Genomic DNA, 27,031 nt, shown 5'->3' with positions numbered 1-27,031 from the left:
TTTTGTTACTACATAATTTCCTAAAATATAATCAATTTTATTAGTAAAAATATTATTGACCTGAAGTTGTACATGACATATTTTCTTACAATTTTTATATCTTTGGAACTAAAGTGATACTCACTTTCTCAACACTAATTGTGTGTGTTTTCTATTTCTTGTTCTGTCTTGACAGAGACTTGCATGCATGCTTAGTTACGTTGGTCATGTCCGATTCTTTGCGATCCCATGGACTGTAGTCTGCCAGGCTCCTCTGTCCATGAGATTCTCCAGGCAAGAATACTGGAGTGGGTTGCCATGCCCTCCTCCAGGGGATCTTCCCGACCCAGGGATCGAACCACAACTCCTGTGTGTCCTGCACTGCAGGCATATTCTTTACCACAGAGTTACCAGGGAAGCTCAACGGAGATTTATGTCCTCGTTTATCGGCCTTTTTACAGAACCAATCTTGAAATTCATCTATTCTAACATTGTAGGATATTTGTTTATCTTTCTAGCTTCTTAAGCTGGATGTTTGTTTTTAATTTTTCTTTGAAATAAAAGTTTTTAGGTTATGACTGTTTCTCTTAGAATGCTCCCAAGCCTCTCCATTGCTAACTCAGTGTGGTATCATTTCTCAGACTGTCCTGCTGGAACTTCCAGCAGCTTCTGGCACAGCTGATCACTCTTCCTCCTTGAAACGTTTTCCTCTTTTGGCTTCTGGGTACCATGAAGTTTTCATCCTGTCACGCTAGCTACTTCATCTCAGTCTCCTCTGCTGTTTCTTCTTTTCTCCTCTATCTCATAGTGTTGGGGAGCCCCAGACGCCAGTTCTTGGTTCTCTTTGCTTCTTTGTTCCATTGGTAACCTCTCTAAGCCTCATGGCTTTGCATACCATCTATGGCACTTACAATGCCTACGTTTACTTCTTCACTCTAGTTTCTACACTTAACTAAAGACATGTATATCAGTTAACTTATCATTATTGCCACATAGATATCTAATGGGAGTCTCAAATTTGTCACGTTCAAGACTGAGTTCCTCATCTTTTCCTGAAAACTCCTTGTCCTGTTGGTTCCCTCTCTCATTCAATGGCAGCCTCATTGTTCCAGCTGCTAACACCCAAAACTTTGGCATCATCCTTGACTTCTCTCTTTATCCTACATCTGTTTGTCAGCAATACTGAAGACTCTTCTTTAAAAACATATCAAGAATACAGCCACTACTCACCTCCTCCACTGCTGCCACTGTGTTCCAGGCTACCACCATCTTTCCCTTGGTAAATCAGATTAACCTCCACACTGGTCTTCCTACTTTCACCCGTGCCACCCCTATCAACTCTAACAGTTTATTCTTAACACAAAGCTATAGTGATCCTCTTAAACTATAAGTTAGATGTCTTTCCTTTGCTCAAAAATCTTCACATTCTGACCCATTTCTTCCAAGCGCTAGTCCTTGACATACCTGTCTTCTTGTGAATTAGGAAAAAAGGGTCTCTTTTTGCCAGAAAGACACACCTCGGACCAGGTATATGGTTTGGCAAGCAGACATGAGCTTGATTTTAGCCTCTATTTACCCTCTCGGCTTGGTACCTTTATGGTCATACTAGAATGATACAGGAAGCAACAGTTAGAACTGGACATGGAACAACAGACTGGTTCCAAATAGGAAAAGGAGTACGTCAAGGCTGTATATTGTCACCCTGCTTATTTAACTTATATGCAGGGTGTATCATGAGAAACACTGGGCTGGAAGAAGCACAAGCTAGAATCAAGATTGCCGGGAGAAATATCAATATCCTCAGATATGCAGATGACACCACCCTTATGGCAGAAAGTGAAGAGGAACTAAAAAGCCTTTTGATGAAAGTGAAAGAGGAGAGTGAAAAAGTTGGCTTAAAGCTCAATATTCAGAAAACTAAGATCATGGCATCTGGTCCCATCACCTCATGGGAAATAGATGGGAGGACAGTGGAAACAGTGTCAGACTTCATTTTTTGGGGCTCCAAAATCACTGCAGATGGTGATTGCAGCCATGAAATTAAAAGACGCTTACTCCTTGGAAGGAAAGTTATGACCAACCTAGATAGCATATTAAAAAGCAGAGACATTACTTTGCCAACAAAGGTCCGTCTGGTCAAGGCTATGGTTTTTCCAGTGGTCATGTATGGATGTGAGAGTTGGAGTGTGAAGAAAGCTGAGCGCTGAAAAATTGATGCTTTTGAACTGTGGTGTTGGAGAAGACTCTTGAGAGTCCCTTGGACTGCAAGGAGATCCAAGCAGTCCATCCTAAAGGAGATCAGTCCTGGGTGTTCATTGGAAGGACTGATGCTGAAGCTGAAACTCCAGTACTTTGGCCACCTCATGTGAAGAGTTGACTCACTGGAAAAGACCCTGATGCTGGGAGGGATTGGGGGCAGGAGAAGAAGGGGACAACAGAGGATGAGATGGCTGGATGACATCACCGACTCGATGGACATGAGTTTGAGTAAACTCTGCGAGTTGGTGATGGACAGGGGTGCCTGGCGTGCTGCGGTTCATGGGGTTGCAAAGAGTCGGACACGGCTGAGCGACTGAACTGAACTGAACTGAAGGGTTGTGTGTATGTGTGTGTGAGCGTGTGTGTGTGTAAGAAGGAGAGACACAGAGAAGGAGGAAGGTAGGCTTTAATATACACTAATTCCTTAACCCCTGGTTTATGAAGCAGAGTACTTTGGGGTTTCAAGAGAATTTTGTTTAGTTTAGCCCAAATGCTGAATTATTGAGGACTACTCTATCAGTTATTGAATTGCTACTTCTTATTCAGATATGGTTAATTTGTGAGTTATGTGAATATATTAATACAATATAATTTCTAAAAACTGAGTATTCCACTACTTATGAACACTACTATATACTATTTAATCCATTTTACTCCTATAATGAAAACAAAATATTAATAGGAAAGATAAAATTGATAAAAACAAGCAGGTTAGATTGGGTGGTTCACCGAGTTTCTGGGAATATTTTCCCTTCTGAGTGATTCAGGTGGTCAGACACTAGCAAGGTTGTCCAGGCCATTCTCCTGAGGCCTGCTGTGCAGCTGACTCGCTTTCTCTTCAGGAGAAAATGAGTTCATTATAAAGAGAACAATGTGTGTCATACTGTTTCCAGGAATCTCAAGTGTTTGGCTTAAGATATTTTTGAAAATAACTAAACACACGTATTCGGAAGTCAGGCTCTGGGAGGTTTTTCCTGAAAATAATTACAAGCCTACAATAATTAAGATTCTTTTGTTCCTAAGTAACAGAAATAGACTCTGACTAGCCTAAGTAAAAAAGATGTGTATTGGATGGACATAAGATTATCTTATTCATTCAAGAAATCACTGACCAGCCAAATCTTGGAAAGCACAGAAACTGAGGGTTCAGCAGCAGGAAGTTTGTAGAACTCTGCTATCAGTGCCTCTGCTTCAGCAAACACTAGTCTCAGTTTCATTTCCAGAGAAATGGGTAGGCCTGTCTTGAGCCCATGTTTGTGTTTATCCTTGGATCAACCACCTATGGCCAGTGGCATGTCCTAGTTCAGACAACACAGCTGAGTACTCAAACACGTGACCCTGGCAGCTCTTGGAGAAGTAAGGCAGGCTGCCACCCACGGGGTTTCTGCTATAGAGTATTTTACTTTTGAGCTACCTTCTTTTTTCTCCTGCCCTTAAAGAACTAGGTGAATTTTTTACTTCACTTTTTATTTTCAGGGGAATTAAATGAATTCCTGCTCCTATTCCTGGACACTTGTTCAATGGTTTTTGAGAAGTTCTGTGTCAGCAATTCTGCTTAGTCAATCTAATAACAGCAGTCTTTGGGTTGTACCTCTGGTGATATCTGTTCTTCACCAATTCTTTGCTTACATTTCTCTTTTCTTGCTGTTTTTTTTTTTTTTGCAGTTCTTATGTATAGGTTCTACATTAATTGCCATCTGATTATTACACATCTTTGAATGGCCTGGCCATCAGGTGAAGGGAGTGGGTGGGGTACTGAACTAAGGCAATCTGAAACCTGACTTGGGTTTATTGTCTCAAACATCTTTTCATCAAATCTGCTATTGCCTTCGTCCTGAGAGCTTTCTTCTCAGTTGTTTTCTCTCCTCCATGATCTTTTTTTTTGAGATGAAATATTCAATAAGAAGGTGTTATTTTCTCTTTCTTAAAAATTATGAACTATATAATTCATATTGAAGAATAAATAAGATATTCTTTATTATTAGACATTAAAGACTAATCATAAAAAGGATGTTCATATATAGTCATTCCAGAGTCTTAGATATACTCTGTGAGTCCTGCGCAGTTATACCATTCCCCCCCGGTGGTGGTAATCATTTGCTGACTTTTGTGTTCATAATTTCCTCACTTGAAATCAGTTTTTAAAATCACCTCTGTATGTATGTATGCCTAAGAATACTTAAAAACATGATTAGTTAGTACAAACCTGGCTAAGTAGGAAAAGAGAGCTACATTGCTATTGTTAGAAGGGATCTCCCAGAAGAAAATAAGCTGAACAGACTCTTGGAAATGGTTTTAGGAGACTTCTTTGCAGAAGTCTTTGAGCAAAGGTGTGAATGGATCCTGAGAAAACCAAAACATCTGACAGGCCAGGAGTGTGCGCCAGAGATATCCAGAGGAAAAATGGTTGAAGAAAGTAGGACTCTCTGCTTGTTGATTCCCAGCTTATCATGACCAACCCCAGAGCTAAAAGGCAGGTAAAAAGCAATGGTTCTCAAAGTGTGGTTCCTAGGCCAGCAGTATAAGTATCATCTAGGAAGTTGTTAGACATTCCTAGTTCCCAGTCCAGACCCACTAAATAGACATCTCTGGGTTTGGGGCCCAATAGTCTGTGTTTTAAGAAGTGATTGTTAGAAACCAATGCAATACTGTAAAGCAATTCTCCTTCAATTAAAAATAAATAAATTTAAACAAAAGATATTAAGAGTACATTGAAAAGACCATAAGGAAAAATAACAAGTGATTTTGCTGCATGCTAAAAACTGAGATACACTGGATAAAGCATATATTCTGTTTATCCTCTTGGTGATAGTTGTAGCATGGAGGGAAAAGCGTGAGCTTAATTAATCAGCATTTGGTCAAAATAGGCTGAGTATAGATGATGATATAAACCAGGCTCACTAGGCGTTTATTCCTCCACTAAAACGGCAGTACACAGGAGCGGGTAGTACCTGAGGGATGGCAGCTCTCACCATGGCTGTCTTTTGGAGACACTGCATCAACCTGGACTGTTGTCCTTTGACCCTGATGACAGCCCTTACCCCAGGATCTTCTTCTATCATCCCACTTTAAGATTACCTTCAATTCTCTCCTCTTTCCTTTTCTTGGTTTACTCCATGTCTTTCTTGGTTACTCCATGTCTTTTCTTGGTTACTCCATGTCTTTCCTTTCCTTGGTTTAATCTCTTGCTTTGGTAAAAAAAACATTCAATTGTTTCTTCCAAAGAGTAAACAAGATGTAAATTTTGGAGTCCTGGAGTTTCCAAAAATATCTTCATTCTTTTTTCATGCTTGGTTAATTGTTTGGCTGAATTTAGAGAAATGTTGAAGACATGGCTCCACTGCTTCTTGTTCTTCAGTCATCTTGCTTCTAGTATTGCTGCTGAGAAGTCTAAAGCCATCTGATTCCTATATTTCTTCTCTTCTCTTTTCTTTTTTTATATGTGACTTGATTTTTCCTCTTCAAAGCATGCAAAATCTTCTATTTGTCCCCAGAGCTCTGAGATTTCCCAAGAAAATTTCCTTGTGCATGTTTTTGTTTTGTTGATGTAGGGCATTTAAAAAATTGTGTTGTGACCCTTTCACTTTGGAAATGTGTTGCAGGGAGGAAGCCAATTCTGACTCCATCTTAGAACTGTTTCTTTGACACAGAATGGCCTGTCTCAGAAAATCCTGCCCCTCTGCCTGACTGTTAAACTAAAGTGCATTTGTTCAGAACCCTGTCCACCTGTAGAGGGCAGAAAGGAAGAAATTGACATATCCCCTGCCCCAGGTTTGCCATTCTGGGAGATGTTTGCAAGAATAATGGCCTTTTTACTTTGCTTCCTCACCTCCTCCCTCTCCCCCAAATCCCCACCCCCACCATCTCTGAACTATAAAATAGTCTGGTGTCCAGACCCCATAAGATGGTTGTTTTGAGAAGTTAGCCTGCTATCTTCTTGATCAGCTGGCTCCCTGAATAAAGTCTCTTCCGTGCCTCAATCCCTTCTTTCTTGGATTCATTGGCCTGTCATGTGGCGAGCAGAGTGAACTTAGAGTCTGTAATAAATGTGTATCTTTTAATCCTGGGAAATTTTCTTGAATTCTTTTGTTGACTTCCATCTCTTCATCTTCGCCATCCTCTCTTTCTGTCATTTGTTTGTCTTTTCGTTAATTTATTTGTCTTGAATGTTGTAGCTCTTTGTGTTTTAGTTCTGTTGTTCTTAGACTGTTCTCCTTTTTGAGAACTTTACATTCTTGTTTCATGGATGTAACCTCCTCTTTTATCTCTCTGAGGATATTGTTGATATTTTTGAAGATTTCTTCACTGCAAAGTAACTGTTTCCTGAAAATTGCTTTTTTTTTTTTTTTGGTGGTGCTGGGGCGAGGTCTTTGTCTTCGGTATTGAAGTGATTAAAGTGAAAGTTGCTCAGTTGAGTCCAACTTTTTGCAACCCCATGGATTGTAGCCTGTCAGGCTCCTCTGTCCATGGAACTCTCAGGGAAAGAGTACTCGTTGCCATTTCCTTCTCTAGGGGATCTTCCCAACTCAGGGATTGAACCCAGGTCTTCCGCATTGCAGGCAGATTCTTTACCATCTGAGCCACCAGGGAAGCCCTCTTCTATATTAGAGGTTAAAAAAACTAATTAACAGAAACTCAACCAAGTAGAGTTAGGAGACCAGAAGAGGGAGCTCTCATGCCCTGCAATGATAGTGGAACCCGTCAGGAAGAAGAAAGTCTCCTTTCCTGAAAAGGATTCAGCCAATGAAAAGCCATAGACTCTGCGTTTCCCGTAGCCCTCTCAACCACCTTTTCACCTCTATAAGTGTTATCCTTCCCTTGCCTTGCAGGAACTTGCACATGACTCACCACAATTGCAAACCCCACATTGCAATTCTTTGCTGATTCCAAAGATACCTTTTTTTCCCCCCATTGTTTCTTTAAAACAATTTTTATTTTATATTGGCTATAGTTGTTTTACAATGTTGTATCGGTTTCAGGTTATATAATACATATATCTTTTTCAGATTCTTTTCTGGTATAGGTTATTACAGAATATTGAGTCAAGTTCCCTGTGCTGTACAGTAGGTCCTTGTGATCTAGAAACCCATCTTTGTTTGAGGAATGTGTGGCTGTCTATCTAAGGTCAGCCGAAGTTTCCTTAGATATCTGACTTTGTTGTTTGCTCATATTAGAGTTAACAAAAAAGCTAATTGGAAGCTCTAAGCATGTGTCTGTAGGGCTTTTCATTCTTGAGTTTCACAAAATAATGGGTGGACCACATTTGTTGGAGAGTTCTTGATATTGGTACGTTCACATCTTTATTCTTTTATTAAATTCCCCAGAGAAGACTCTTTCAGTATTCTGCCTGCCTCCCAGTATTCTGAAACATGAGTGGGGATGAGGGACCTACAATACAGCTTTTCATCCACACTGCTTTATTCAGAGGTCCTCAACCCCTAGTTCCTTTGTTTGGGATGCCTAGGCTCAACAATCCACATGATTTCTCCCATAGCTGTTTCTTCTCTGCCATTCAGTGGAGTGGAATTGGGCCTATCAATAGACCTGAAGACATTTCTGCTGTCACACTGTTTATACATTTCTGAAAAACCTTGTGTTCTGCAAAAGTCATGCTCTGAAAATAAGCTTCTGGGGAAAAAAGGGTTAGAACACTATTCAAAATTTTGTACTTTTGTAATCAGTACAATGCAAAACCGATAATGATAAAAAAGACAGTAGCACAATTAAATCTCCGTGTGTATTTACATCCAGAATCATTCAGCCTTAAACAGAGGTATATAGGTCCTTAAGAGCATTTACTTCTAAGACAGATTATTTTTTCCTAGGATTTTATGTACTGTTAAAGCTTTCTCTTTAATTGTAAGAAATCTGGTAGCTTGAAAATGACTGAGAAAGGTTGTTTATGAACTTACACACTTTCTGAATTAAAATATCATCCCCCTAGTTCAAACTGTGTTTGAATGAGTTCTCATTAAAAAAAACATGTGGGCACTTCCCTGGTGGTCCAGTGGTTAAGACTTCGTGCTTCTACTGCAAGGAGTCTGGGTTCCATCTCTGGTTGGGGGAACTAAGATTGTGCCTGCCACAGAAGTGGCCAAAAGAAAAAAATAATAAAAACATAAAAAAAAAAAAAAGTGTTATATCTGAAAAGACTCAACATTTCAGTTCTGTGGGCATTTCCGCCTCCAGGACTTGTTTGTCTAATCTGAAGATTCTTGCATAGACCTCTCCTCCGCACACGGCCAGTTCCTTTAGGGGAAGTAGGTATGTACTTGCGCATTTCTCCCATATCTCCATCCAGACTCCCTGGATTTGGAGCAGTGTACTTGTGGACTGCAGCTATGTTTGTTTCCTTGTTTCACTGATGATATCATTGCTCCCCCCCGCCCCCCCCAGATTTTCATTTTCAGGAAAAGGTTTTCGGGAAAGTTTGGGTGAGGGCAGTGGAGTCGAATATATTAATATTACTCTGCTGTCTTTACCCAGAAGTCCCCCAGGCACAGAGGTCTTTGAGGAAGGTGAACTCAAAGTTAGCTGGAATTTTACAGGTTGAGAAGTTTGCTTTAACTTCTGCGGAAAGAGAGGCTGTGAGGCTGGCGTGAATTAAAGGCAGAGAGAGGCATTCTGGAAACAGCAGGTGCTGTGACTATCAGTCTGATTGAACTGAGCCTGATTCAGGGTCTGTTTAGAGTACTCTCCTGTTTTCTATCTTTTGGATCTTAGAATTGCCTAGGAACATAAGAAAAAGCAGATTTCTGACACCTTTCATGCTGGCTAGTGAAAGAAAGTGTGTTAGTTGCTCAGTCGTGTCCAACTGTCTGCAACCCTATGGACTGTAGCCTGTTATCCTCCTCTGTCCATGGAATTCTCCAGGCAAGAATACTGGAGTGGTTTGCCATTCCCTTCTGCAGTGGATCTTCCCAATCCAGGGATCAAACCCAGGTTTCCTGCATTGCAGGCAGATCCTTTACCATCTGAGCCACCAGGGAAGCCTCCCTGGTGAAGGAAGGGGACGGAAAGCACTGTGTGGCTTTTCACGTGCAGAGGTACATGTAGCTCCATTTCTAGTCCTGTTGCATTTCAAAGACATGTAAAGATTCCTGTGACCACTTTATCTTCAGTGGCCCAATCTAGTTAAACTGAACAAATGCTTTAAGGACAAAAATGAATTATGTCGTGGGCGTTTAACAATTACTTCTACTTTCTAAACAGAGTATTTGATTCTTACAGGAAACTCAATTTTCACTTTTTTTTTTTTGGTGGCTGTTTTTCACAGAGTGGCAATTTCTAAAACCTGAATTATTTTGCCACATATAGAACTACCTATTATAACTCTTAGTCTTTAGTGGCATTCCATAATTAATTATTATTGTACTGGAATAGTACTTGATTTAAACATTTAAAGTTTGTGGATATGTTAAGCAAAACTTTAGTTAGCTTAATTGTCAAAATTATTTAGTCTACCAACTCTACTGGAAAACCAGGCTCTCTTGTTTGATTATCTCTGGTCATTTGCCAACATTTCTTTGTGTTTCATTACTTGTGTAGTGGAATGAAACTTAGGCTCTCAACAGAAGCAGGTAAACCGTGTCTATTTTTTAAAAATTTGAACATAAGTTTTATGTCAAGCCCTCATTTCATAGATGTTTAACCTCAGCCAGATCAGGGTTTCTTCAGTCAGTTCAGACTCTAGTCTTCCCCTCCCGTCCACACATTCAGGATTGAGAGTCAGTCCAGGAATGCTAAGACTTCCTAAGGGTGGGCTTGAGAGAGCCGTCAGCTGACTGCCCTGAAGTGGTTGCCATCTATTCCCAAGGTGTTGGATGTAAATCAGATCTCCATTTATCAGAAACATTATTGCTCTTTTATCTGCCCTGTCCTTTCCTAAGGCTTCTCCAGGCTATTCTTACTTGTAACTTTTGGACATGCCTACAACATTTGGATGCTTTTCTCAGAGATATTTGTTAACAAGTAATTCTTATAAGTTTTCCCATCTTATGACTGCTTATCTTCCACAACTAAAAGAATTTGTATTTCCTCTAGGGTAGGAAAAACTAGATTTTATATGATCATGCATTCTCTCTAGTCTATTTGGTAATGTACACTTTTTGCCATATACTCAAAAGATCAGGCTATTACAACTGAAAAAATGGTCTGCTTTTCTATAGAAGCATCCCTCTTTGGAGGTAGCAGATGACTTAATGTTCAGTTGAGTGGGGGCAGGGTCATGGGGCAAAAAGGAATTATTAGAAATGAAAAGAATGCCAATTTAATATATGAAAATGTTATCCACAACAATTACATTGGGACCTGGAATATATGGTTAATATCTATTGTGCATTCTAGAGTCTTATTTTGATATTCTATTTTTCCTTTATTAATATTATTTCTATGTGTCCCTGTGGGGAAATGGAAAGCTGGTGGCAGTGAGAGATGGTTCACTCACATGGACTCTGCATAATGGAGATGTGACCTTGCACATTTGATTTGGGGTTAAGACCTGGGAGTACCTGATATTAGTACACATATTCTACTTACAGAAAGATGGACTAGAGGTACTTTTCCCTATTCCTTCTACTGAATGCAATTAAGACCTTGGATATTTTGAATAAAACAAACATAAGAAGACTCTGTAGAGAGAAGAAGCTGACCAGTCAAGACCTGAGGATGTGAGGGATGACATAGTGGTGAGTTCCCTGGATTTTCTTTTTGCCTTCTATGTGTCATACTCAATACTGGAGAAGACAGCAACTCAGAAAATGCCAATGAGTGCAGATTGAAAAAAAAAGGTCCCAAGAAAAACTTGGTCTTTCTAGACAAAGGACTAGGGAAGGGACTGTCTTGTAAGGCAGAAAACTTGTAGATAATAAACACTAGATGCCAATCAAATGTCACAGAGAAAAATAACATCCTACTCCTCCTTCTCTAGCTAAGACCAAGTAAGGAAGCTAGACTTCCACCCTCATGAGGCCGTAATGAGGCACCCCCATCCCCCTAGTGGAGTGGGGTCAGAAAGCACTAAGTGGGGATCTGGGACTTCCATCTCTGCTAGGCAGTAATGAGTTGCCTTCCCAACTCCCATCACCCCAGCCCTTGTGGTGTCAGTGGACAACATGGGGAACCTGGACTTCCACTCTCACCTAATAAAAAAAAGTGGCTCTTGTTCTCCCTGGGAAGGTGGCTTCCCAGGTGGCTCAGTGGGTAAAGAATCCACTTGCAATGCAGAAGATGCCGGAGACATGGGTTTGGTTCCTGGGTTGGAAGGATCCCCTGGAGGAGGACGTGGCAACCCATTCCAGTATTCTTGCCTGGAGAATTCCATAGACATAGGAGCCTGGTGGGCTATAGTCCATAAGGTCGCAAAGATTCAGACACAACTGAAGCGACTTAGCATGCATGCACACAGACAAAGTAGACTTAGAGCAAAGAAAATCACCATGGACAGACAGGGACATAAATAAAAGGGACAAAAATAAATAAAAGGGCCAAGCCTCCAAGAAAGCATGTAATCCCAAGTGTGTGTTAACCATGTTACAGAATTGCAAAGTATAAGAAGCAAAAACTAGTGGAACTGAAAAGAAAAAAAAATTATGATTCAAGTTAGCAACTTAAACACCCCTCTCTCAATAACCAACAGAGCAACTAGAGAGAAAAATCATCAAGGATATAGAAAAACCCAGTCACACCTGTTGATTGGTACCAAAAGGATCTAATTGACATATAAAACACTTTACCTGACAACAACAGAAAACATATTCTTTCTAAGAACTCATGGAACATATACCAAAACAGACCATTTCTTGGTCATAAAACAAATCTCAACAAATTTTAAAGAACTGAAATCATATGTTCTTTGACCACAATAGTATCGTACTAGAAATGTATATCAGAAAGATAACGGATACATCTCCAACTCTGGGAAACCAAACAGCATACTTCTAAATAATCCATGGGTCAAAGAAGTCTCAAGAGAAGTTAACAAATACATTGAACTGAATGAAAATGAAAATGCAGCATACGAAACTTTGTGGGACAAGCTAAATCAGTACAGAGGGGGAAATTTATAGTAATGCTTACATTAAAAAGAAGTACATAGATTGTTTGTGGAAGTTCTTCCTGAATGGCAATACAAAAGAGCAATGGTAGAATGAGGATTGAGCTTTTGTGATCCTGAGAGACCCTACACCATATGGACAAAGTCACCAACTCACATGTTCTCTGATTAAAGACCTGGGCATCAAGAGTAGCTGTGCTTGTTAGATATTCTGACTTTGCTCCTGTTCTACATGGTTGCTTGCTTTCTGCATTTTAAAAAAATCCTTGCTTAAGAATAAATTCGGAGTTATGTTAGTTAGAATATAGGGCAAACTTCTGTAATGAACATATCCCCAAATATAGTTGAATAAGATAGAAGTAGATTTATCATGTAATGATCCATTGACTCTGTTGATGTTCCAGTGTAGTGAGTCTGTTCATCTCAATGAGGTCATTTAGCAATCAAAGTTCCATTCATCTCTGCTCCACTAACTTCTAGGGCCAGACTGTCCAGTAGAAATTTCTTCAGTGATGGAAATGTATTGTATTTGCACTGCCCCCAATATGATGGCCGCTAGCATGAATGAAATTGGGGGCCTTAACGTTTTAATTTTTTTAATCCTAATGAATTTAGGTTTAAAATTAAATGCATGCAAATGACTACTGTGTACCCTGTTGGACATTGCAGCTTGTGGATATTGCTTTGTTCTGTGTGATTAAAGCTGATTCATCATAGCATTTTTTTTCTAATCCACAAAAAAGTGAAAGACAATAGAAGGCAAGTAATATCTTTTTAGGCAAGTGAAGGTAAAATTACAACATCAATTACTCACGTTTCATTGGTGAGAACTCAGCCACTGTGTCGAGGGTTCCCAACATTACCCTGAGGTTTGGTGATTTACTAGGTGGGCTCCCAGGACTTAGTATACATGAGTCATGGGACTTATGGCTGTGATTTATCATAGCCAAAGATACAAAGCAAACTCAGCAAAGGGCAAAGACCTGAGGTAGACTTTAGAGAAATTAAACACAAGCTTCCAATAGTCCTGTCCCAGGGGAGCCACATGGAATGTGCTTAATTCTTCCCACAGTGAGTTGTGACAGTATGTGTCTACCAGGGAAATTCTTTAGCAGCTCAGCTCCCTAAGTTTTTAGTGGAGTCCGTTCTGCTTAGCACATACTGAGATTTTACATTCTTAAAAGGAAAGCAGGTGGTTTGTATAAACTGTATAGATTGTACAGGTTAGGCACTCTAATCCATTAGGGAAAGTTTTGTATCAGCGTGAGGAACTGTTTACCAGTTAAGGTCTCAGATGCCAGCCAAGGGTCATACTTGTAAGCAGGCTTTTCTAAAGCCTTTTCTTGAGCCTGCCGTGTTTTTTTTTCAGCACAGCCACACCTACTTGCTAAGGAGAATGGGAAATGTAGCCTCTAAATAGGTAGCCACATGGCTAATCAAACACAAGAGTGGATTTGAAAGGACAGCTAGCCGTGTCTTGTGGAATTAAGTACACTTTGTGACTTTGCATGTATTGCTTAGACTCTCTGCTCCTTTGGTTAATACATGTGCATCTGAAATAACACATACATTGAACTGTACTTGGTGCACAGTAAGTGCTCAATAACAGATTATTATCATCATTGTTATTAGTCTATTCTTAGTCTTTTTTGTTTGTCTGTTTTTTTGGCCATGCTGTTCAGCCTGTGGGATCCTAGTTACCCACCCAGGGATTGAATACAGGCCCCCACAGTGAAAGTGCCAAGTCCTAACCACTGGGCCACCAGGGAATCCCCAGTCTATTCTCAGTCTTATTATTAGTCTATTTATATGGGTTCATTTATCTTTTCCTTTCTATTCTTAAGCCACCAGAAACTCAGAATTTTACCAGAAGTGGATTCTGGAGTGTTACTTTCCTACCAGCTTTCTATCTTGCAGATTTTTGGGTCATTTTCATAGAATAACTATGTGTCCTCAAGTCCCTAGCCTTTGGAGATCATCCTTTCCTTTAGCATACAGATATTATAGTCAGTATCTCCATCCCAAGCCAACTACAGGGAATTCAAACTTCTCCCAGATTTTCCTGAGTCTTTTTGATCTTTTAAAAATTATTATTTTTTATTCTTGATTTTCTTGATGGGGTCTTATATGTCCTGATTGCTGCCTGTCACTCTTGCTTTGAACTCTTCGGTTTCTGTTTGATCACTTCCCTGATCTCCCTGTGTTTTCAACCTTCCATTGTCCATTTTAGCCTCAAAGGTGCATAGGAGCCTCCCTTTATTCTTTAGAGCTGGGCTTACACAAGGCTGCCATATATTTGCTTTATGTCAGTGAATAAAACTCATGGAGGATATATGAGTAAGGGAGAAGATAAATGAAAATTTGATACCTGACATCACAATGTCTGAAGTTCTTTTTAAGACACACCTTGACATGCTCCTCATCTTCTCTTGTTCTTGCCCTTCACCTCTCTAGTATGGTCTGCCCTGTTGCTGGAACCCACTACAGAAAAGTAGATCTCTTGTAGATGCTCTCTATACTACCAGGTATAGAGGTTTAGGTCCAAATCTCCTTAACCCATGCCACCAGATGATGAAAAATCCCTCAACATTTAAAAAAAAGTGAGAAAGCAAACAAACAAGCAAAAAAAAAAGAAATCAAAAATTCTAAGAAAATTGCTCTTTATCTTTCTGTTACATCAACATTTTTATTTAATCCACCCTTCAGGATTTTTCATAACTTGAACCTATTGCTTCAGCTCTGTTTGTACCGCTTTCTTCTTTGTGCTTCAGTTATTCATAGTTCCTTCAGTTCCTCCAACATGTTCTCTCCAACCTCTGAGCCTCCGCACATGCTGTGCTTACTGCTTGAAACACCTCTCCTACCTCTCCAACCGGCTGACTCCTATACATTCTTCTGTTGTTGTTCTTCGGTGCCAAGTCATGTCTGACTCTTTGCAGCCACATGGACTACAGCATGCCAGGCTTCCTCGTCCCTCTCCATCATACATTCTTTTGGTGTAAGCTTGTCCCTCACCATCTCCATACATTCTTTTAGTATAAGTTTAAATGTCACTTATTCTGGTGAGGTTTTTCTGAACTCTATTTTAGATTAGATTCTCCTACTTTGTGTTGTCATAATAGCTGTATTAGTTTCCTAGAGCTTCTATAACAAATTACCACAAACTGTGGCTCAACACAACACAAGTTTATTCTCTCACAGTTTTGGAAGATAGATGTCTGCTTGACAGGTGTGAGCAGGGCTGTCCTCTACAGGCGCTAGAGGAGGATCCTTCTTCCTTGCCTCTTCTGGTGGTTGTCAGCAGTCCTTAGTGCTTGGTTTGTAGATGCATCTCTCCACTGTCTGCCTCTCTCTTCGCATGGACGTCTCCCCTGGGCGTCTTTATGTGTCTTATGACTTCCTCTTGTCTTCATTACCTCTGCAAAGATCTTATTTCTGAGTAAGGTCACATTCACAGGTACAAGGGTTAGGACTTCAATGCCTCTTTTGGCGTGGGTGGGCTACCTGCTTGTAACAGTAGCATACATACTTAGCATAGTAGTTATTTCTTTAAATTGTTTTCCCTAGACTGTAAGCTCCCTGAGAGTGGAGACCTAGTCTGTTTTATTTATCATTATATGCCCTGGGCCTAGCAGAGAATCTCAACCATTGCAGAAGCTCAGAGAGTATTTGAATAAATGAAAACCCTCAAATTCAAAATTCTCTGGATTTTCCACTCAACTCCTTCTTCCCTCTCCCAAAGTCTGTGTCCTCTAGAATTCCTGAATCTTGGTCAACAATCACCACATCTTACTGAACTAGCCCCCATCTGTCTTTTGCTGATGACTGCCGTTGCCTTCTCTCCTCTAAGCCATTCTCACCATCCTAATCCATTTCCTCCCTGGACTACAATGAAGGCCTCTGATATATTCCCCCAGCAATCTCTTCCTGCCTCTTTCCCATCCATTTCCCACACTGCAACTTGAGTGAGCACATTAAAATGTAAATCACAGATGTCATTCTACTCCTGAAATACCGTCAATGCCTTCTCATCACATATGGGATAAATTCCAAATTTTTATGGCTTTTGTAAATTTTATTTTTATATTAATATGGCTTCTGATGCTCTCAGTCTGGTCTCAGCCTTCCTCTCCATCCATTCTCAACTATCCTTTTTCTCATTCTTTATGCCCTGGACATCATGTATTTTTCATGTTCTCAACCATAGTGTGCACTTTGTGGATTCAAACCACTGTACATGCTGTTCCCTCAGGCTGGAATGCTCTTCCCACCCATCTTGGCCTGGCTAACTCCTACATTATCTTTCACATCTCAGCCCGAACCCCTCTTCCTCAGTTAAGCCTCCATTACTGCCCTCCCAGACATAGTTAGATGCCTCCACTACTGGAGCCTGTAATAGGGTTCTGGGTATGCCCTGACATTTCTCTTTTGTAAACTTCCTCACATTTACATCCTTTGTTCAATGTCTGCCTTCCTGCCGTAGTGTAAACCACATGAACAAACATGTTTACTTGTTCACCTTTGCATCCCCAGCATCACCTAACATATATGATGCTCACACATTTTCTTTTGAAGAGTGGAGGTGTTTGTTAACTGCTTTTTCTCTTGCTCTTTGAATTTAGCTCTGATTTTCAGAAACCTGCTTGTGATGCATGGTTTCTAGAAAGCAGAGTATGTGGCTCTTCTCTTGCTTAACTCCTCTCAGTTCTTGACTCCTGTGGACTTTCCCTTGCTGAGCAGAACTCCTCCCCCAGAGGAAGACATCTGTGGTGGTTAGGGTGGGAAAAGCTTTACTAAGAAGACAGAACTTTTATATGGCTGGGACTTAAGAGGGGAAATCTGTGCCAAATTCCCAACATAGTGTTGATATGAGATGTAGGGACCATGTGCACTTCCCCAGGTTGTCTCTCTTACCACCACTCTTAGCTGGGGTGAGAGGAGAAAGCAGATGGAGAATATCGCTGGTGGGAAAGAAAATGGAGGCAGATATACATGCACTGACTAGTCACTGTCTCCTCTAGAAGGTCTTAGAATGTTTCTTCCTAAGTCTTACTGTTTTTTCCCTTAAGATAAAGATTCATAAGTGCACAGTACTAGTAACTTCCCCACTCATTGACCAACAGCATATATCCCTAAGAATTGAAGTATCTTAGGTTTGATTATCTATATGTAGTTTCTTCATTCAGTAAATGTTAATTGGGGCCTGCTTTGACTGTGTGGATCACAACAAACTGTGGAAAATTCTTCAAGAGATGGGAATACCAGACCACCTTACCTGCCTCCTGAGAAATCTGTATGCAGATCAAGAAGGAACAGTTAGAACTGGACATGGAACAGCAGACTAGTTCCACATCGGGAAAGGAGTACATCAACACTGTATATTGTCACCCTGTTTATTTAACTTATATGCATGGTACATCATGTGAAATGTCAGGCTTGATGAAGCACAAGCTGGAATTAAGATTGCTGGAAGAAATATCAATAACCTCAGGTAGGCAGATGACACTACCCTTTTGGCAGAAAGCAAAGAAGAACTAAAGAGCCTCTTGATGAAAGTGAAAGAGGAGAGTGAAAAAGTTGGTTTAAAACTCAGCGTTCAGAAAACTAAGATCATGGCATCCAGTCCCATCACTTCACGGCAAATAGATGGGGAAACAGTGGAAACAGTGAGAGACTTTTTTGGGGCTCCAAAATCACTGTAGATGGTGATTGCAGCCATGAAATTAAGACGCTTGCTCCTTGGAAGAGAAGCTATGACCAACCTAGACAGCATATTAAAAAACAGAGACATTGCTTTGCCAACAAAGTTCCATCTAGTCAAAGCTATGGTTTTTCCAGTGGTCATGTATGGATGTGAGAGTTGGACTATAAAGAAAGCTGAGCACCGAAGAATTGTTGCTTTTGAACTTTGGTGTTGGAGAAGACTCTTCAGAGTCCATTGGACTGCAAGGAAATCCAACCAGTCCATCCTAAAGGAGATCAGTCCTGGGTGTTCATTGGAAGGACTGATGTTGAAGCTGAAACTCCAATACTTTGGCCACCTGATGCGAGGAGCTGACTCATTGGAAAAGACCCTGATGCTGGGAAAGATTGAAGGTGGGAGAAGGGGATGACATAGGACGAGATGGTTGGATGGCATCGCTGACTCAGTGGACATGAGTTTGAGTAAACACCCGGAGTTGGTGATGGACAGGGAAGCCTGGCATGCTGCAGTCCATGGGGTCGCAAATAGTCAGAAACGACTGAGTGACTGAACTGAACTGAATGTTCATGTTCTGGGCTGTGGGCTCAGGATGCAAAGATGAATAATAGAGTCTGCCTTCTTGTGGACCCCATATGCTGACTGGAAAGAAAAATCCACCCATTTTAAGATGTGATACAGTGTGGTCATTGCTGTGATGGACAGGTCTGTGCAGTTTGAGGAACCCAGGAATAAAAACTTCTAGTTATTATTCAGAAGCTTGCATATTGCTATGTCTTCTGTAAGTGGTTATACCATCTTAAAGGTGTGTGATTGCATCTTTAAAATGTATTCCCTGTATTTTCTTGGGATTTTCTACATCATCTGTCAGTTCCCTGGGAGGCAGAGGACCTAAAGGTTAAGAGTAGGGAGCCTGGAGGCAGGAAGACCGGGCCTGTGGTTTACTTTTCAGCTGGGTGACCGAGGGAATCACTTACTCTCCCACCTCCAGAGAAAAGTGTGCAAATGCAAGGATTAAATATGATGCATGCAATGCATTGGCTCGGTGCCTGGCATGCAGTAGGTGCTCAATTATACCTTCCTCCAGGTGACTGTAGCTTTTTGTTTTAGTGGTGGTGGTAGTGACAGAAACTTGTTTATACTAAGCTTCATGGGACACATACAGAGGTTTAGTTGCTTTTTTTTCTTTAAAAAAGAAGTTTATTGGCATAAAAACAGCTTAAACATTATATAAATACAATATAAATATGCCTGTAAAAATATGCATAAGTTAGCAAATTTTTTGAGGTAAGCCTACACATTTCAAGAAATGATTTGGCTCCAAAACAATATTCAAAAACATTCAAGCCGCACAGCCACTTTTACGTTACTTTTTCAAACCAAATACATAAAATATTTCAAGTGGCACTTCATAAAAATATAAATACCTATCATGTATATAAATTAACTCAATATCACATATTTAAATATCAATAAATTAAAGATAAAATAGTGTCCTAACGCTCATACTTTTAGTTCTTCATAGAGAACAACATAAGTCATGTGCCCAGTGGACAGGTTTCTGACCAGAGGAGGGAATGCCCAGGAACTACCACAGTCATGGGGGCCCCAGCTACTTCATCCGAATAGCTCTCAGGCTGAACTGCAGGAAATTCTCAAGGCTTCTCAGGATGAGGATAATCTTTGCGTTCTTTACCCACTCGTTTGAGGACTGCATCTTCTCCAGCAGGTCCGGGTTTGTGGTTGGAGTGGTTACTAGATCTATGCTCTTTACATGAAGGGAACACAAAACAAAAGGAATTGTTTAAATATTGAAGAAGTCTTTTGCAGTATAGAGGCACTGTGGCCTGTGGGAAGATGTTCAAACAAATTTGGGGTGAAGGAGCAGATTGGGACCATTGGCCTTGACTCGCCCAGATAGGGGGAGGTCCCTCTGCTCTGAGCCCACCCAGCATGAGACCATCTCACAGCAACTGAGCTCTAATACTTTTTGCTGCTCTGTCTCTGTTAGACCATAAGCATCTCACGAGTAGCCATCGTATCCTACTTGTTTTCTGTCATCCTAAACAGTGCCTGGCACAAAGTTAGAATTCAGTAGATGTATGAAGAACTTTTAGTTAAAGGCATTTTAATGGGTTCTTCAGGGGCCTCTAACTCTAATACTTTTCTCTGGCTTTGCTCTCACCCATCCATCTGACATCTATTAAGAGTCAGCTGCTCTGGTGGCGTAAAGAGGATTGGGAAACAGTTTTCCATAGACCCACTGACTTGGAGCTAAGTCATGGTGGAAGGCCTCGCACCTCCACCTGTGATCCTGGAGCACTGCAACCTCAGCATCGCCAGGCGCTTGTTAGAAATGTGAGTCTCAGGTCTCACCCCAGACCTGTTGAGTCAGACTCCGCACTGTAACAAGATCCTCTGGGAAACTTGTCTGCACGTTCGAGGGGGAGAACCCCTGGTATAAGGCACAGAGCTAGAAAAGGGAGGGAGGATTAGCACCCGTGTGCCTGCTTCTCCTTCTCTCTATACTTTGGCTCATCTACAAATTGTGCCATCAAGCTTATACCATGTGGCATTTGAATGGCTAGCTGGTAATGACCAAAGCCCTTGGTACCTGCTCTTCCAGCCTTTAGCCTTTTCTCTGCATTAACTCCTCGGCAAAAGAGTAAGGGAAAGGAGTTGAAACTACCATAATAACAAGAATGTCATTTGGCAATCTTAAATAATTTTTGTGCTCTCTGTTCTTTGTTATTATGGATTGTTACTTGAGGTTGGATATGCTTCCTTCTGCCTCTACAGATACTTTTTTCCCTTATTTCTTAAACTTTTAGAAGTTGATGTTAAAACCCTCCCCCTTAACTGAGCTTTAAATATAGTTATTGATGTCATTTGCAGAAGACAGGAAAAAGAAAAGGCTTTAACTATCAGGAAATATTTGTCAGATCTTTCCCTTTACACACAGCCATCTCTTTTGAATTGGTTTTGCACTGCCGAGTTGTCTAGGCTGCCTTGTTTGAGTCAGGCGAGGGGACACTCACCTTTTGCCTCATGATCTGGAGCAGTGTTCTGATGCTGCTCCGCAAATCCTTGACATTTTCCTGATCTCCCTCATACTCATTCTGGAGGTAGTCCAGATATGTCTGATACTCCAAAAGACCAACAGTGCTTCTGATCAAGCAAGTCTCCTAAGAGGAAAGACAGTGGGAAAATTGGTTATTGCCAGCAAGGCATAATCGATTTTAGAAATTAAAATTGCTATAATTCAACAATTTCTGCCTGTTCCCCTCAAGGGAACTTCAAGCACTTCTTAAGCATCATGTTTTGAGACATTGGACAGCATCAGCTGCCCCATTTAAAATACCTGCACAACAAGAGGCACCACTTAAATGTTTCTCAAAGCCCAGTAGATGTTAGATTATGGCAAGGGGCCATTCTGTTACACCCCATAAAGCTCTTCCCTCTGGCTGCACTCCTGCCCTTGTCAATGTTAGGGTGAAACCTCCTTTTATGAAATAATCAGAAGTCAGTGGGGGTTTTTGCACTGTCTGAAGGAGAAGGGTGTAGAGAATGATCTCGGCAGGGAGGGCAGGCCTAGATCCTGCTAAGGGCAGCCAAAGAGGAGAAAATGCTCCTGGACCACCTTACCCATGATGAACTAGCTAAACCTCTGAGGTTTCCTAACACTTGACAGTGGTGAAAATCCCAGCCCAGAGGGGCTATATTTGACGAAGTTGTTAAAAAATAAGTTGCTTTTAATATCATTTAAGTTGGCCTCCTCATGAAATTTACATGATGTTATTTATATTAATCCCCTTCTTCATTGCCTGCCTGGTCTTTATGTATACAGATGCTTCATGCAAGGGGGAGAACTTTTGACTAGGGAGTAGTGAAAAGTGAACATAATGCATTTGTACCTGATTGAACCCAGATTGGAAGCATCCGTCTTTTTCCTCCATTTTTGGAAGATTCAGGTTATTTTCTGCCAGTGTCTCCTTGCTGTTTTCACACTTGTCATTCTTCTCACATATCTGGGAAAGAATATCAGAACCGTTATCGTATGAATGCCCCTAAAACTCACACCACTAGAGGGCTGATGCATGATGTCTCATGGCCAGGAAGTTCTCTAAGAAAAGTGAAGTCACAGTCCATTAGCATCCAGGCAAACGAGCTCTACAGAAGATGGGCACACTTGGGTTCAGTTCTAGCCTCACCTGTGACTTCATGGTTATTACCTATTCCCAGTCTCAGTGTCCCTATATCTGCAAGTTGGGGATAATGAAAAGCCTCCTCATTAAGTTTATTGTGAGGACAAAACAATATTTTATAAAGTGCCAGGACATAGTAGGTAACATAATAAATGATAGGAATTTTGATAATAATTGGATGAATATAATTTGAGCCAGAATTTTATGTCCCAGCTGGAAGGATCTTTCAGGTCATCTAGTCCAATTCCATAATTTTACAGATGGAGCCCAGAGGTGCTGAAGAATTTGCCCAAGATCACAAAGCTTGTCCAGCAGAATCAGAGCTAGATTTGGGACTCCCAGTTGCCTCTCCTGTATTATTTTCTTTCTACCAAAGCAGAGCCAAACTACCTTACATTTAAAGCTTGGGAGCTGCTGTAGCCTATGTATGATTTTGCCACTTTGGTGGACTATCAGGTATCCGTCTTACATGCCAGAATGACTTTGGGGAGTCCTTAACCACTGGACTGGCATAACCTAAAAGTACTGTGACTGTCCTGAGAAGCTGAACAGTCATTTCAGGTGGTGCTTTTTAATCCTCCCAAAATCCAAATCACAAAAAAGATCAACAGACCTTATTTTTTGGTTATGGAAAAGGAAATCCTGAGAGGCAGTGTGATCCACAGCTCATGCCAAGAATGGAGCTGAGAATGGGCCAGGGGGCAGGGATCCCAGCCCCTCTGTATATTTTCCAGGATGAAAAGGAACCATCTGAGACCAGCAGCAGAGGAGAAATTACAGGACATAGTCTGCCCCTTTGGCTTCAAGTCTGAACTGCCTCCAAACCCAGCAAAGACCTCCCAATGCAGAAGCCCCCGTTCATATCCAAGAGCAAGGAAATAGATGCCCACATGGGTGCTCATCACCCTGGGGTGAGCCTACCCACCTCCTTTCTCATTGCAGAGATTTTGTCGACGATGTGCTTAATGAGAGCTTCGGTTTTGTCTGGAGTGGTCAGAAGTAGTCTGCTTGGGGTGGTGTCATTTTTGAAATCTTCTCCCAGGGGACCCGGGGTAGGAAAAGCAGAAGCCATCACCAGGAGCAGCCCCAGGGAGACAGCGAGTGGACTGAAGGCGCCTGTGACAGAGCGGAGGGAGACAGCCAGTGAGCAGACTGCGCCGCTGGGGGAGCTGTGCTTCTGGCTGTTGGCCGCCCGCCAGCCCTCACAGCAGCAGACACACACCCCCCTCCCTCGCCGCACGGCTGCCAGGCACAGTTCCTGGGCTAAGGATTTCCTTCACTTACTTGTGAAGAGGGAGTTCATAGCTGGGTTCCTGGAGGGCAGATGGAGCTCTCTTTCGTTCCTGGTGGGCTCGAGGGCAGACTGAGTCTCAGACATCCCCGGTCTCATATTTATTGGGGGTTGAGACTCTAATATTGAGACTCATGGGAAAATCCCACATTTGATAAATCTTTGTTGGAGGGTGGGGGTGGGGCCAGAGCGGGTGGGGTTGATTGGAAAGCTTATTAAGATTGCTCAATGTGACGTCCTTTAGCATCACAGGAATCAAACCAGGGCAAAAAGTGCCGCGTAGAAGCTTAGATCATTACCAAGGCTAGTCCTCAGGAGCTGGATCACTCTTTCTTTACTTTTTTTTTTTTTTTTTAGTGACTCAGCACATTGCCATGTCTTGAGAAAGAAAGTAAAGCTGAAATCATGCACAGAGTTTTAGAGGGGTAGGGGGTAGGGAGAAGCTAAGGCTGACTATGATTTAAAAAATACTTTGATCACCACTGGTTAGGCTTTAGTATTCCAGTTTATTTGTATTTGTAAAAAACCTAAGATGTTCTGACTTCAGTTTCCTCAGACCACTCCACAGCCCGCTGGCCTGGGATTACAAATAAGATACTATGAGCCTCTCCACCCCCACTCCCTCAAAAAGAATACTATGAGCCCTCAGCAGTACTGTTCTTTCCTGGCTCTCACTGTGGCCAGCTGTTGCAGGACCTCCTGACTCCCCCCAAATCTTGTGCACTTTCTCTAGGAGTCTCCAGGTGCAGTGGGGGTTCACACATAAATGCCACCGCGAGGCATCTGCCAGCTTCCTCCTCAGCTGCGCCTGCTCACTTCGGCCAGATCAGTCACAGCTCTGCTCATTCCCTAGTGGCCTTTTGGGGATGCTCCCCATGAAGACCCTGATCTCTGTCCGAGGAGGTTGTCTTATGCTGCTGGTGCTATCCCTACCACTGGCCATAGGGTGATCCTGCTCCCATTGGGAGGACCCTGGGTGGGTGCTGAGTCTGCTGGTATCCTCAATTTACTGACACCCACTGGGTTCAGGGTAGAAGTAGGGAGAATACCACTCACCTCTTTGGTAGGATGTCAGAGGAGGATCTTGTGGCATTTTCTGGAGCTTTTGTTCATAGCTGTATGACTTGCTTTGAATCCGGCAACTGAGAAGGAATCTACTGATAGAACAGGACTCTGGGTTCGGAATCATACTTCCCCTCCAATGCCTCAGGCTTCCATGTTGGGTTGAACTTGTAGAGGCTTCCTCGGTCCTTAAAATATCTTTTGCAAGAGGGTCCTTGATTTCATGCAAATGATCTGTATACCAGGCCGTTCCCCCCAGTCTCCTAAACACCCAAACAGCTCAGAAGATTGGTTCCAGACTGAAAGTAGGACCCTTGTATGACACCAAGGGAAAAAAAGCCATCTTTTTTGTATGTTTTGTTTACAAAACACAGTGTTAACATCACAATCAACTTCTTTGCTTTGCAAAGAGGATCTTGTCAGGATTCCTAAAACAGGGACCTCAGCTCGGGTATTTAAAATACAAATCAATTTACTCAAGTTTTGTTTTGTGCACAACATGTTGGGACCTGCCTATTGGGAAACGTGAGGTCATTCATTCTTTCACTGACTTTCTAAATAGAAAGGCAGATCCTGTAGTGGTGGTAGCCTGGTTTGGAGTTTGAAAATGAAAATGGGAGAGGACGGCTGAATGGTTTCGGTTTTAGTACTCTTAAGTCTTGAGCTACTCAGACGCCCCCAACCAAGCCTCCTGTACTGAATGAAACCACCACTTCTGGCTCCCCTGCAATGCACGTGCTGGGCCTCTGTAGTGTGGGACTGCTTCTTCTCATATTTCCATTTTTTATAAAATATGACTCAGTAAATTTCATATAGTGAATCAACAGCATACAGATTTTTCATTTAAAAGTTTTAAAAATAGTAAGTACACGTGAATGATAAAATGATGGGACAGAGCATTAGGGCAGCACGGGAGAAGTTGGTCTCCTTCCTTCCCAGTTCCTCTTCCCAGAGATAGTGCCTGACCTGTGGTGTTTTCAACTAAATCCTCTGTTACCCTAATCTGGTGAGGTGTTCTTGGTGACCTACGTACTTACCTCTGTGTTTACATTGTTGGTTCATATACTGTGTACACACACACACACACACACACACACACACACACACACACACACACTTGTACACAAGTATATACACACTATAATTTCCCATTGTCTAGATGATGCTGAGGCACTTTCCTATGGTCAAGTACATAGTATAAGCACTGGCTCTTGAGTTCACACAGCTTGGCTTTAAAGCCCAACTCTGCCACTTGCTGTCTGACCTTGGCTAAGAAATGCAAAGGATCTGTGCCCCTTGATTGCTCATCTATGAAACTGGGATAATAGCAGTTCACTGTGGTGAAGACTGAAAGAGATGATTGTGTGAAAAATCCCTGGAGCATGGTAATCCTGCAATTAATACTTGCTTTTTGTAACATTCCTTGGCTCAGGGTCTCTGCTTTGGAGAAGTCCTCCAGCCAACTGTGTCAGGCAGTCCATGTGGCCCAGGGTCTCTGCTTTGGAGAAGTCCTCCAGTCAGCTGTGTCAGGCAGTCCATGTGGAGCCTTGCTTATGAATGAGCCAGACTCCCATGCCAGTGGTCAGCTAGTCTCCCAGTCTTTTCTCCTCTGAAGACATCAAATGCATGTTTTTTGAAAGTTAAGTAGAAGATGAAGAAAAGAAAAAAAAAGTGATTTCCTCTCTCTCTCTCTCTCTTAATGGTGAACATGAAGTTCCCCAAACCTGGTCTGTCAATTTAGGTAATGAGCCTAGCTTGTATCTTATTGTTAGACTGTTTTCCAGGCTTTCTGCTAAGTGTTTTTATGACAGAAGGTCTTAGCCTTCCCCACCCACGATCATCATCATTATTCAAAATGGCGAAAGTGACCCTTGACTGTGAAGGAGTCTGACTTAATCTCAGATCCTGTGCTTCTGGCAGCCCTGGAAGGGCGAATTGTTTGTGGGTGGGAATGCAAGTGTATGGGAGGTTGAGAGGACACTGTTGGACACCACCTTACACACTGTTAGCATCTAGGGTGTTTATTAATTTCCTAGCCTTGGGTTGCCATTTGCTTGTTGGAAAAAAGGGTTCTTTGCTCCAAAGTATTAATGCAACATCCGTAACTCCACCATGACAGCTTCTGTGCTTTAGATCTCAGTGGATTTTCCCCTTGGAGAGCTCATCCCTCATATTTTAATATGTACAAATGATTAGGAAAGGCCATGCTGTCAGCATTTATTAACTAATAATAGCCTCAACTGCTGGCTTGCACCATCACTGATTTGAAGTGACTACCAGCTGAGACCAAGAGAGGCCTGACAGATGAGGGGAAGAAGGAAAACACCAAGGAACATTGCTTCCTCTGCCCTTGTCTAGGCTGGCTGGTCCTTTCTGTGCCCCTTAGAATTACTGCCCATGACTGCCCTCCTACATGTTGGTGGAATCCAGTTCAGAGAGTCCATCAATGCATTCAAAGTGAAGGGGGAAAAGTAACTGCC

At 41.8% G+C, this 27,031-nt stretch overlaps 1 protein-coding gene and 1 long non-coding RNA gene across 2 annotated transcripts in view; one reads left to right on the top strand and one right to left on the bottom strand.

The window, feature by feature from the left end:
• Positions 1-8,443: 8,443 nt before the first annotated feature.
• Positions 8,444-27,031, top strand: part of LOC133072140 (uncharacterized) — a 116,503-nt gene continuing 97,915 nt past the window's right edge. The window contains exon 1 of the long non-coding RNA XR_009696641.1: positions 8,444-8,502. This is a non-coding gene — a long non-coding RNA (uncharacterized LOC133072140). The remainder of the gene's footprint in view (positions 8,503-27,031) is intronic.
• Positions 18,698-23,593, bottom strand: IL6 (interleukin 6). The gene is made up of 5 exons (XM_061166321.1): positions 23,483-23,593; positions 23,124-23,314; positions 21,908-22,021; positions 21,032-21,178; positions 18,698-19,761 (listed from the first exon to the last, which is right to left on the bottom strand). Exons 1-5 carry the CDS (start codon positions 23,586-23,588, stop codon positions 19,606-19,608), a joined length of 714 nt encoding a protein of 237 aa, XP_061022304.1. The 5' UTR covers positions 23,589-23,593; the 3' UTR covers positions 18,698-19,605.

Source organism: Dama dama, chromosome 18 (assembly GCF_033118175.1).
Source record: "Dama dama isolate Ldn47 chromosome 18, ASM3311817v1, whole genome shotgun sequence".
Classification (NCBI taxonomy): domain Eukaryota; kingdom Metazoa; phylum Chordata; class Mammalia; order Artiodactyla; family Cervidae; genus Dama; species Dama dama.
The sequence above is the reverse complement of the archived record's forward strand: the minus strand, read 5'-3'. Positions and strand labels throughout refer to the sequence as shown.

What these genes read in the sequence shown, in the direction of transcription:
- IL6 (XM_061166321.1), bottom strand. Translation starts at nt 23,588, where the DNA reads ATGAGACCGGGGATGTCTGAGACTCAGTCTGCCCTCGAGCCCACCAGG. An exon ending in TATGAACTCCCTCTTCACAA is followed by an intron (nt 23,315 to 23,482) that starts GTAAGTGAAGGA and finishes GCTCTGTCACAG; the next exon opens with GCGCCTTCAGTCCACTCGCT. An exon ending in TCCAATCTGGGTTCAATCAG is followed by an intron (nt 21,179 to 21,907) that starts GTACAAATGCAT and finishes CTTTCCTCTTAG; the next exon opens with GAGACTTGCTTGATCAGAAG.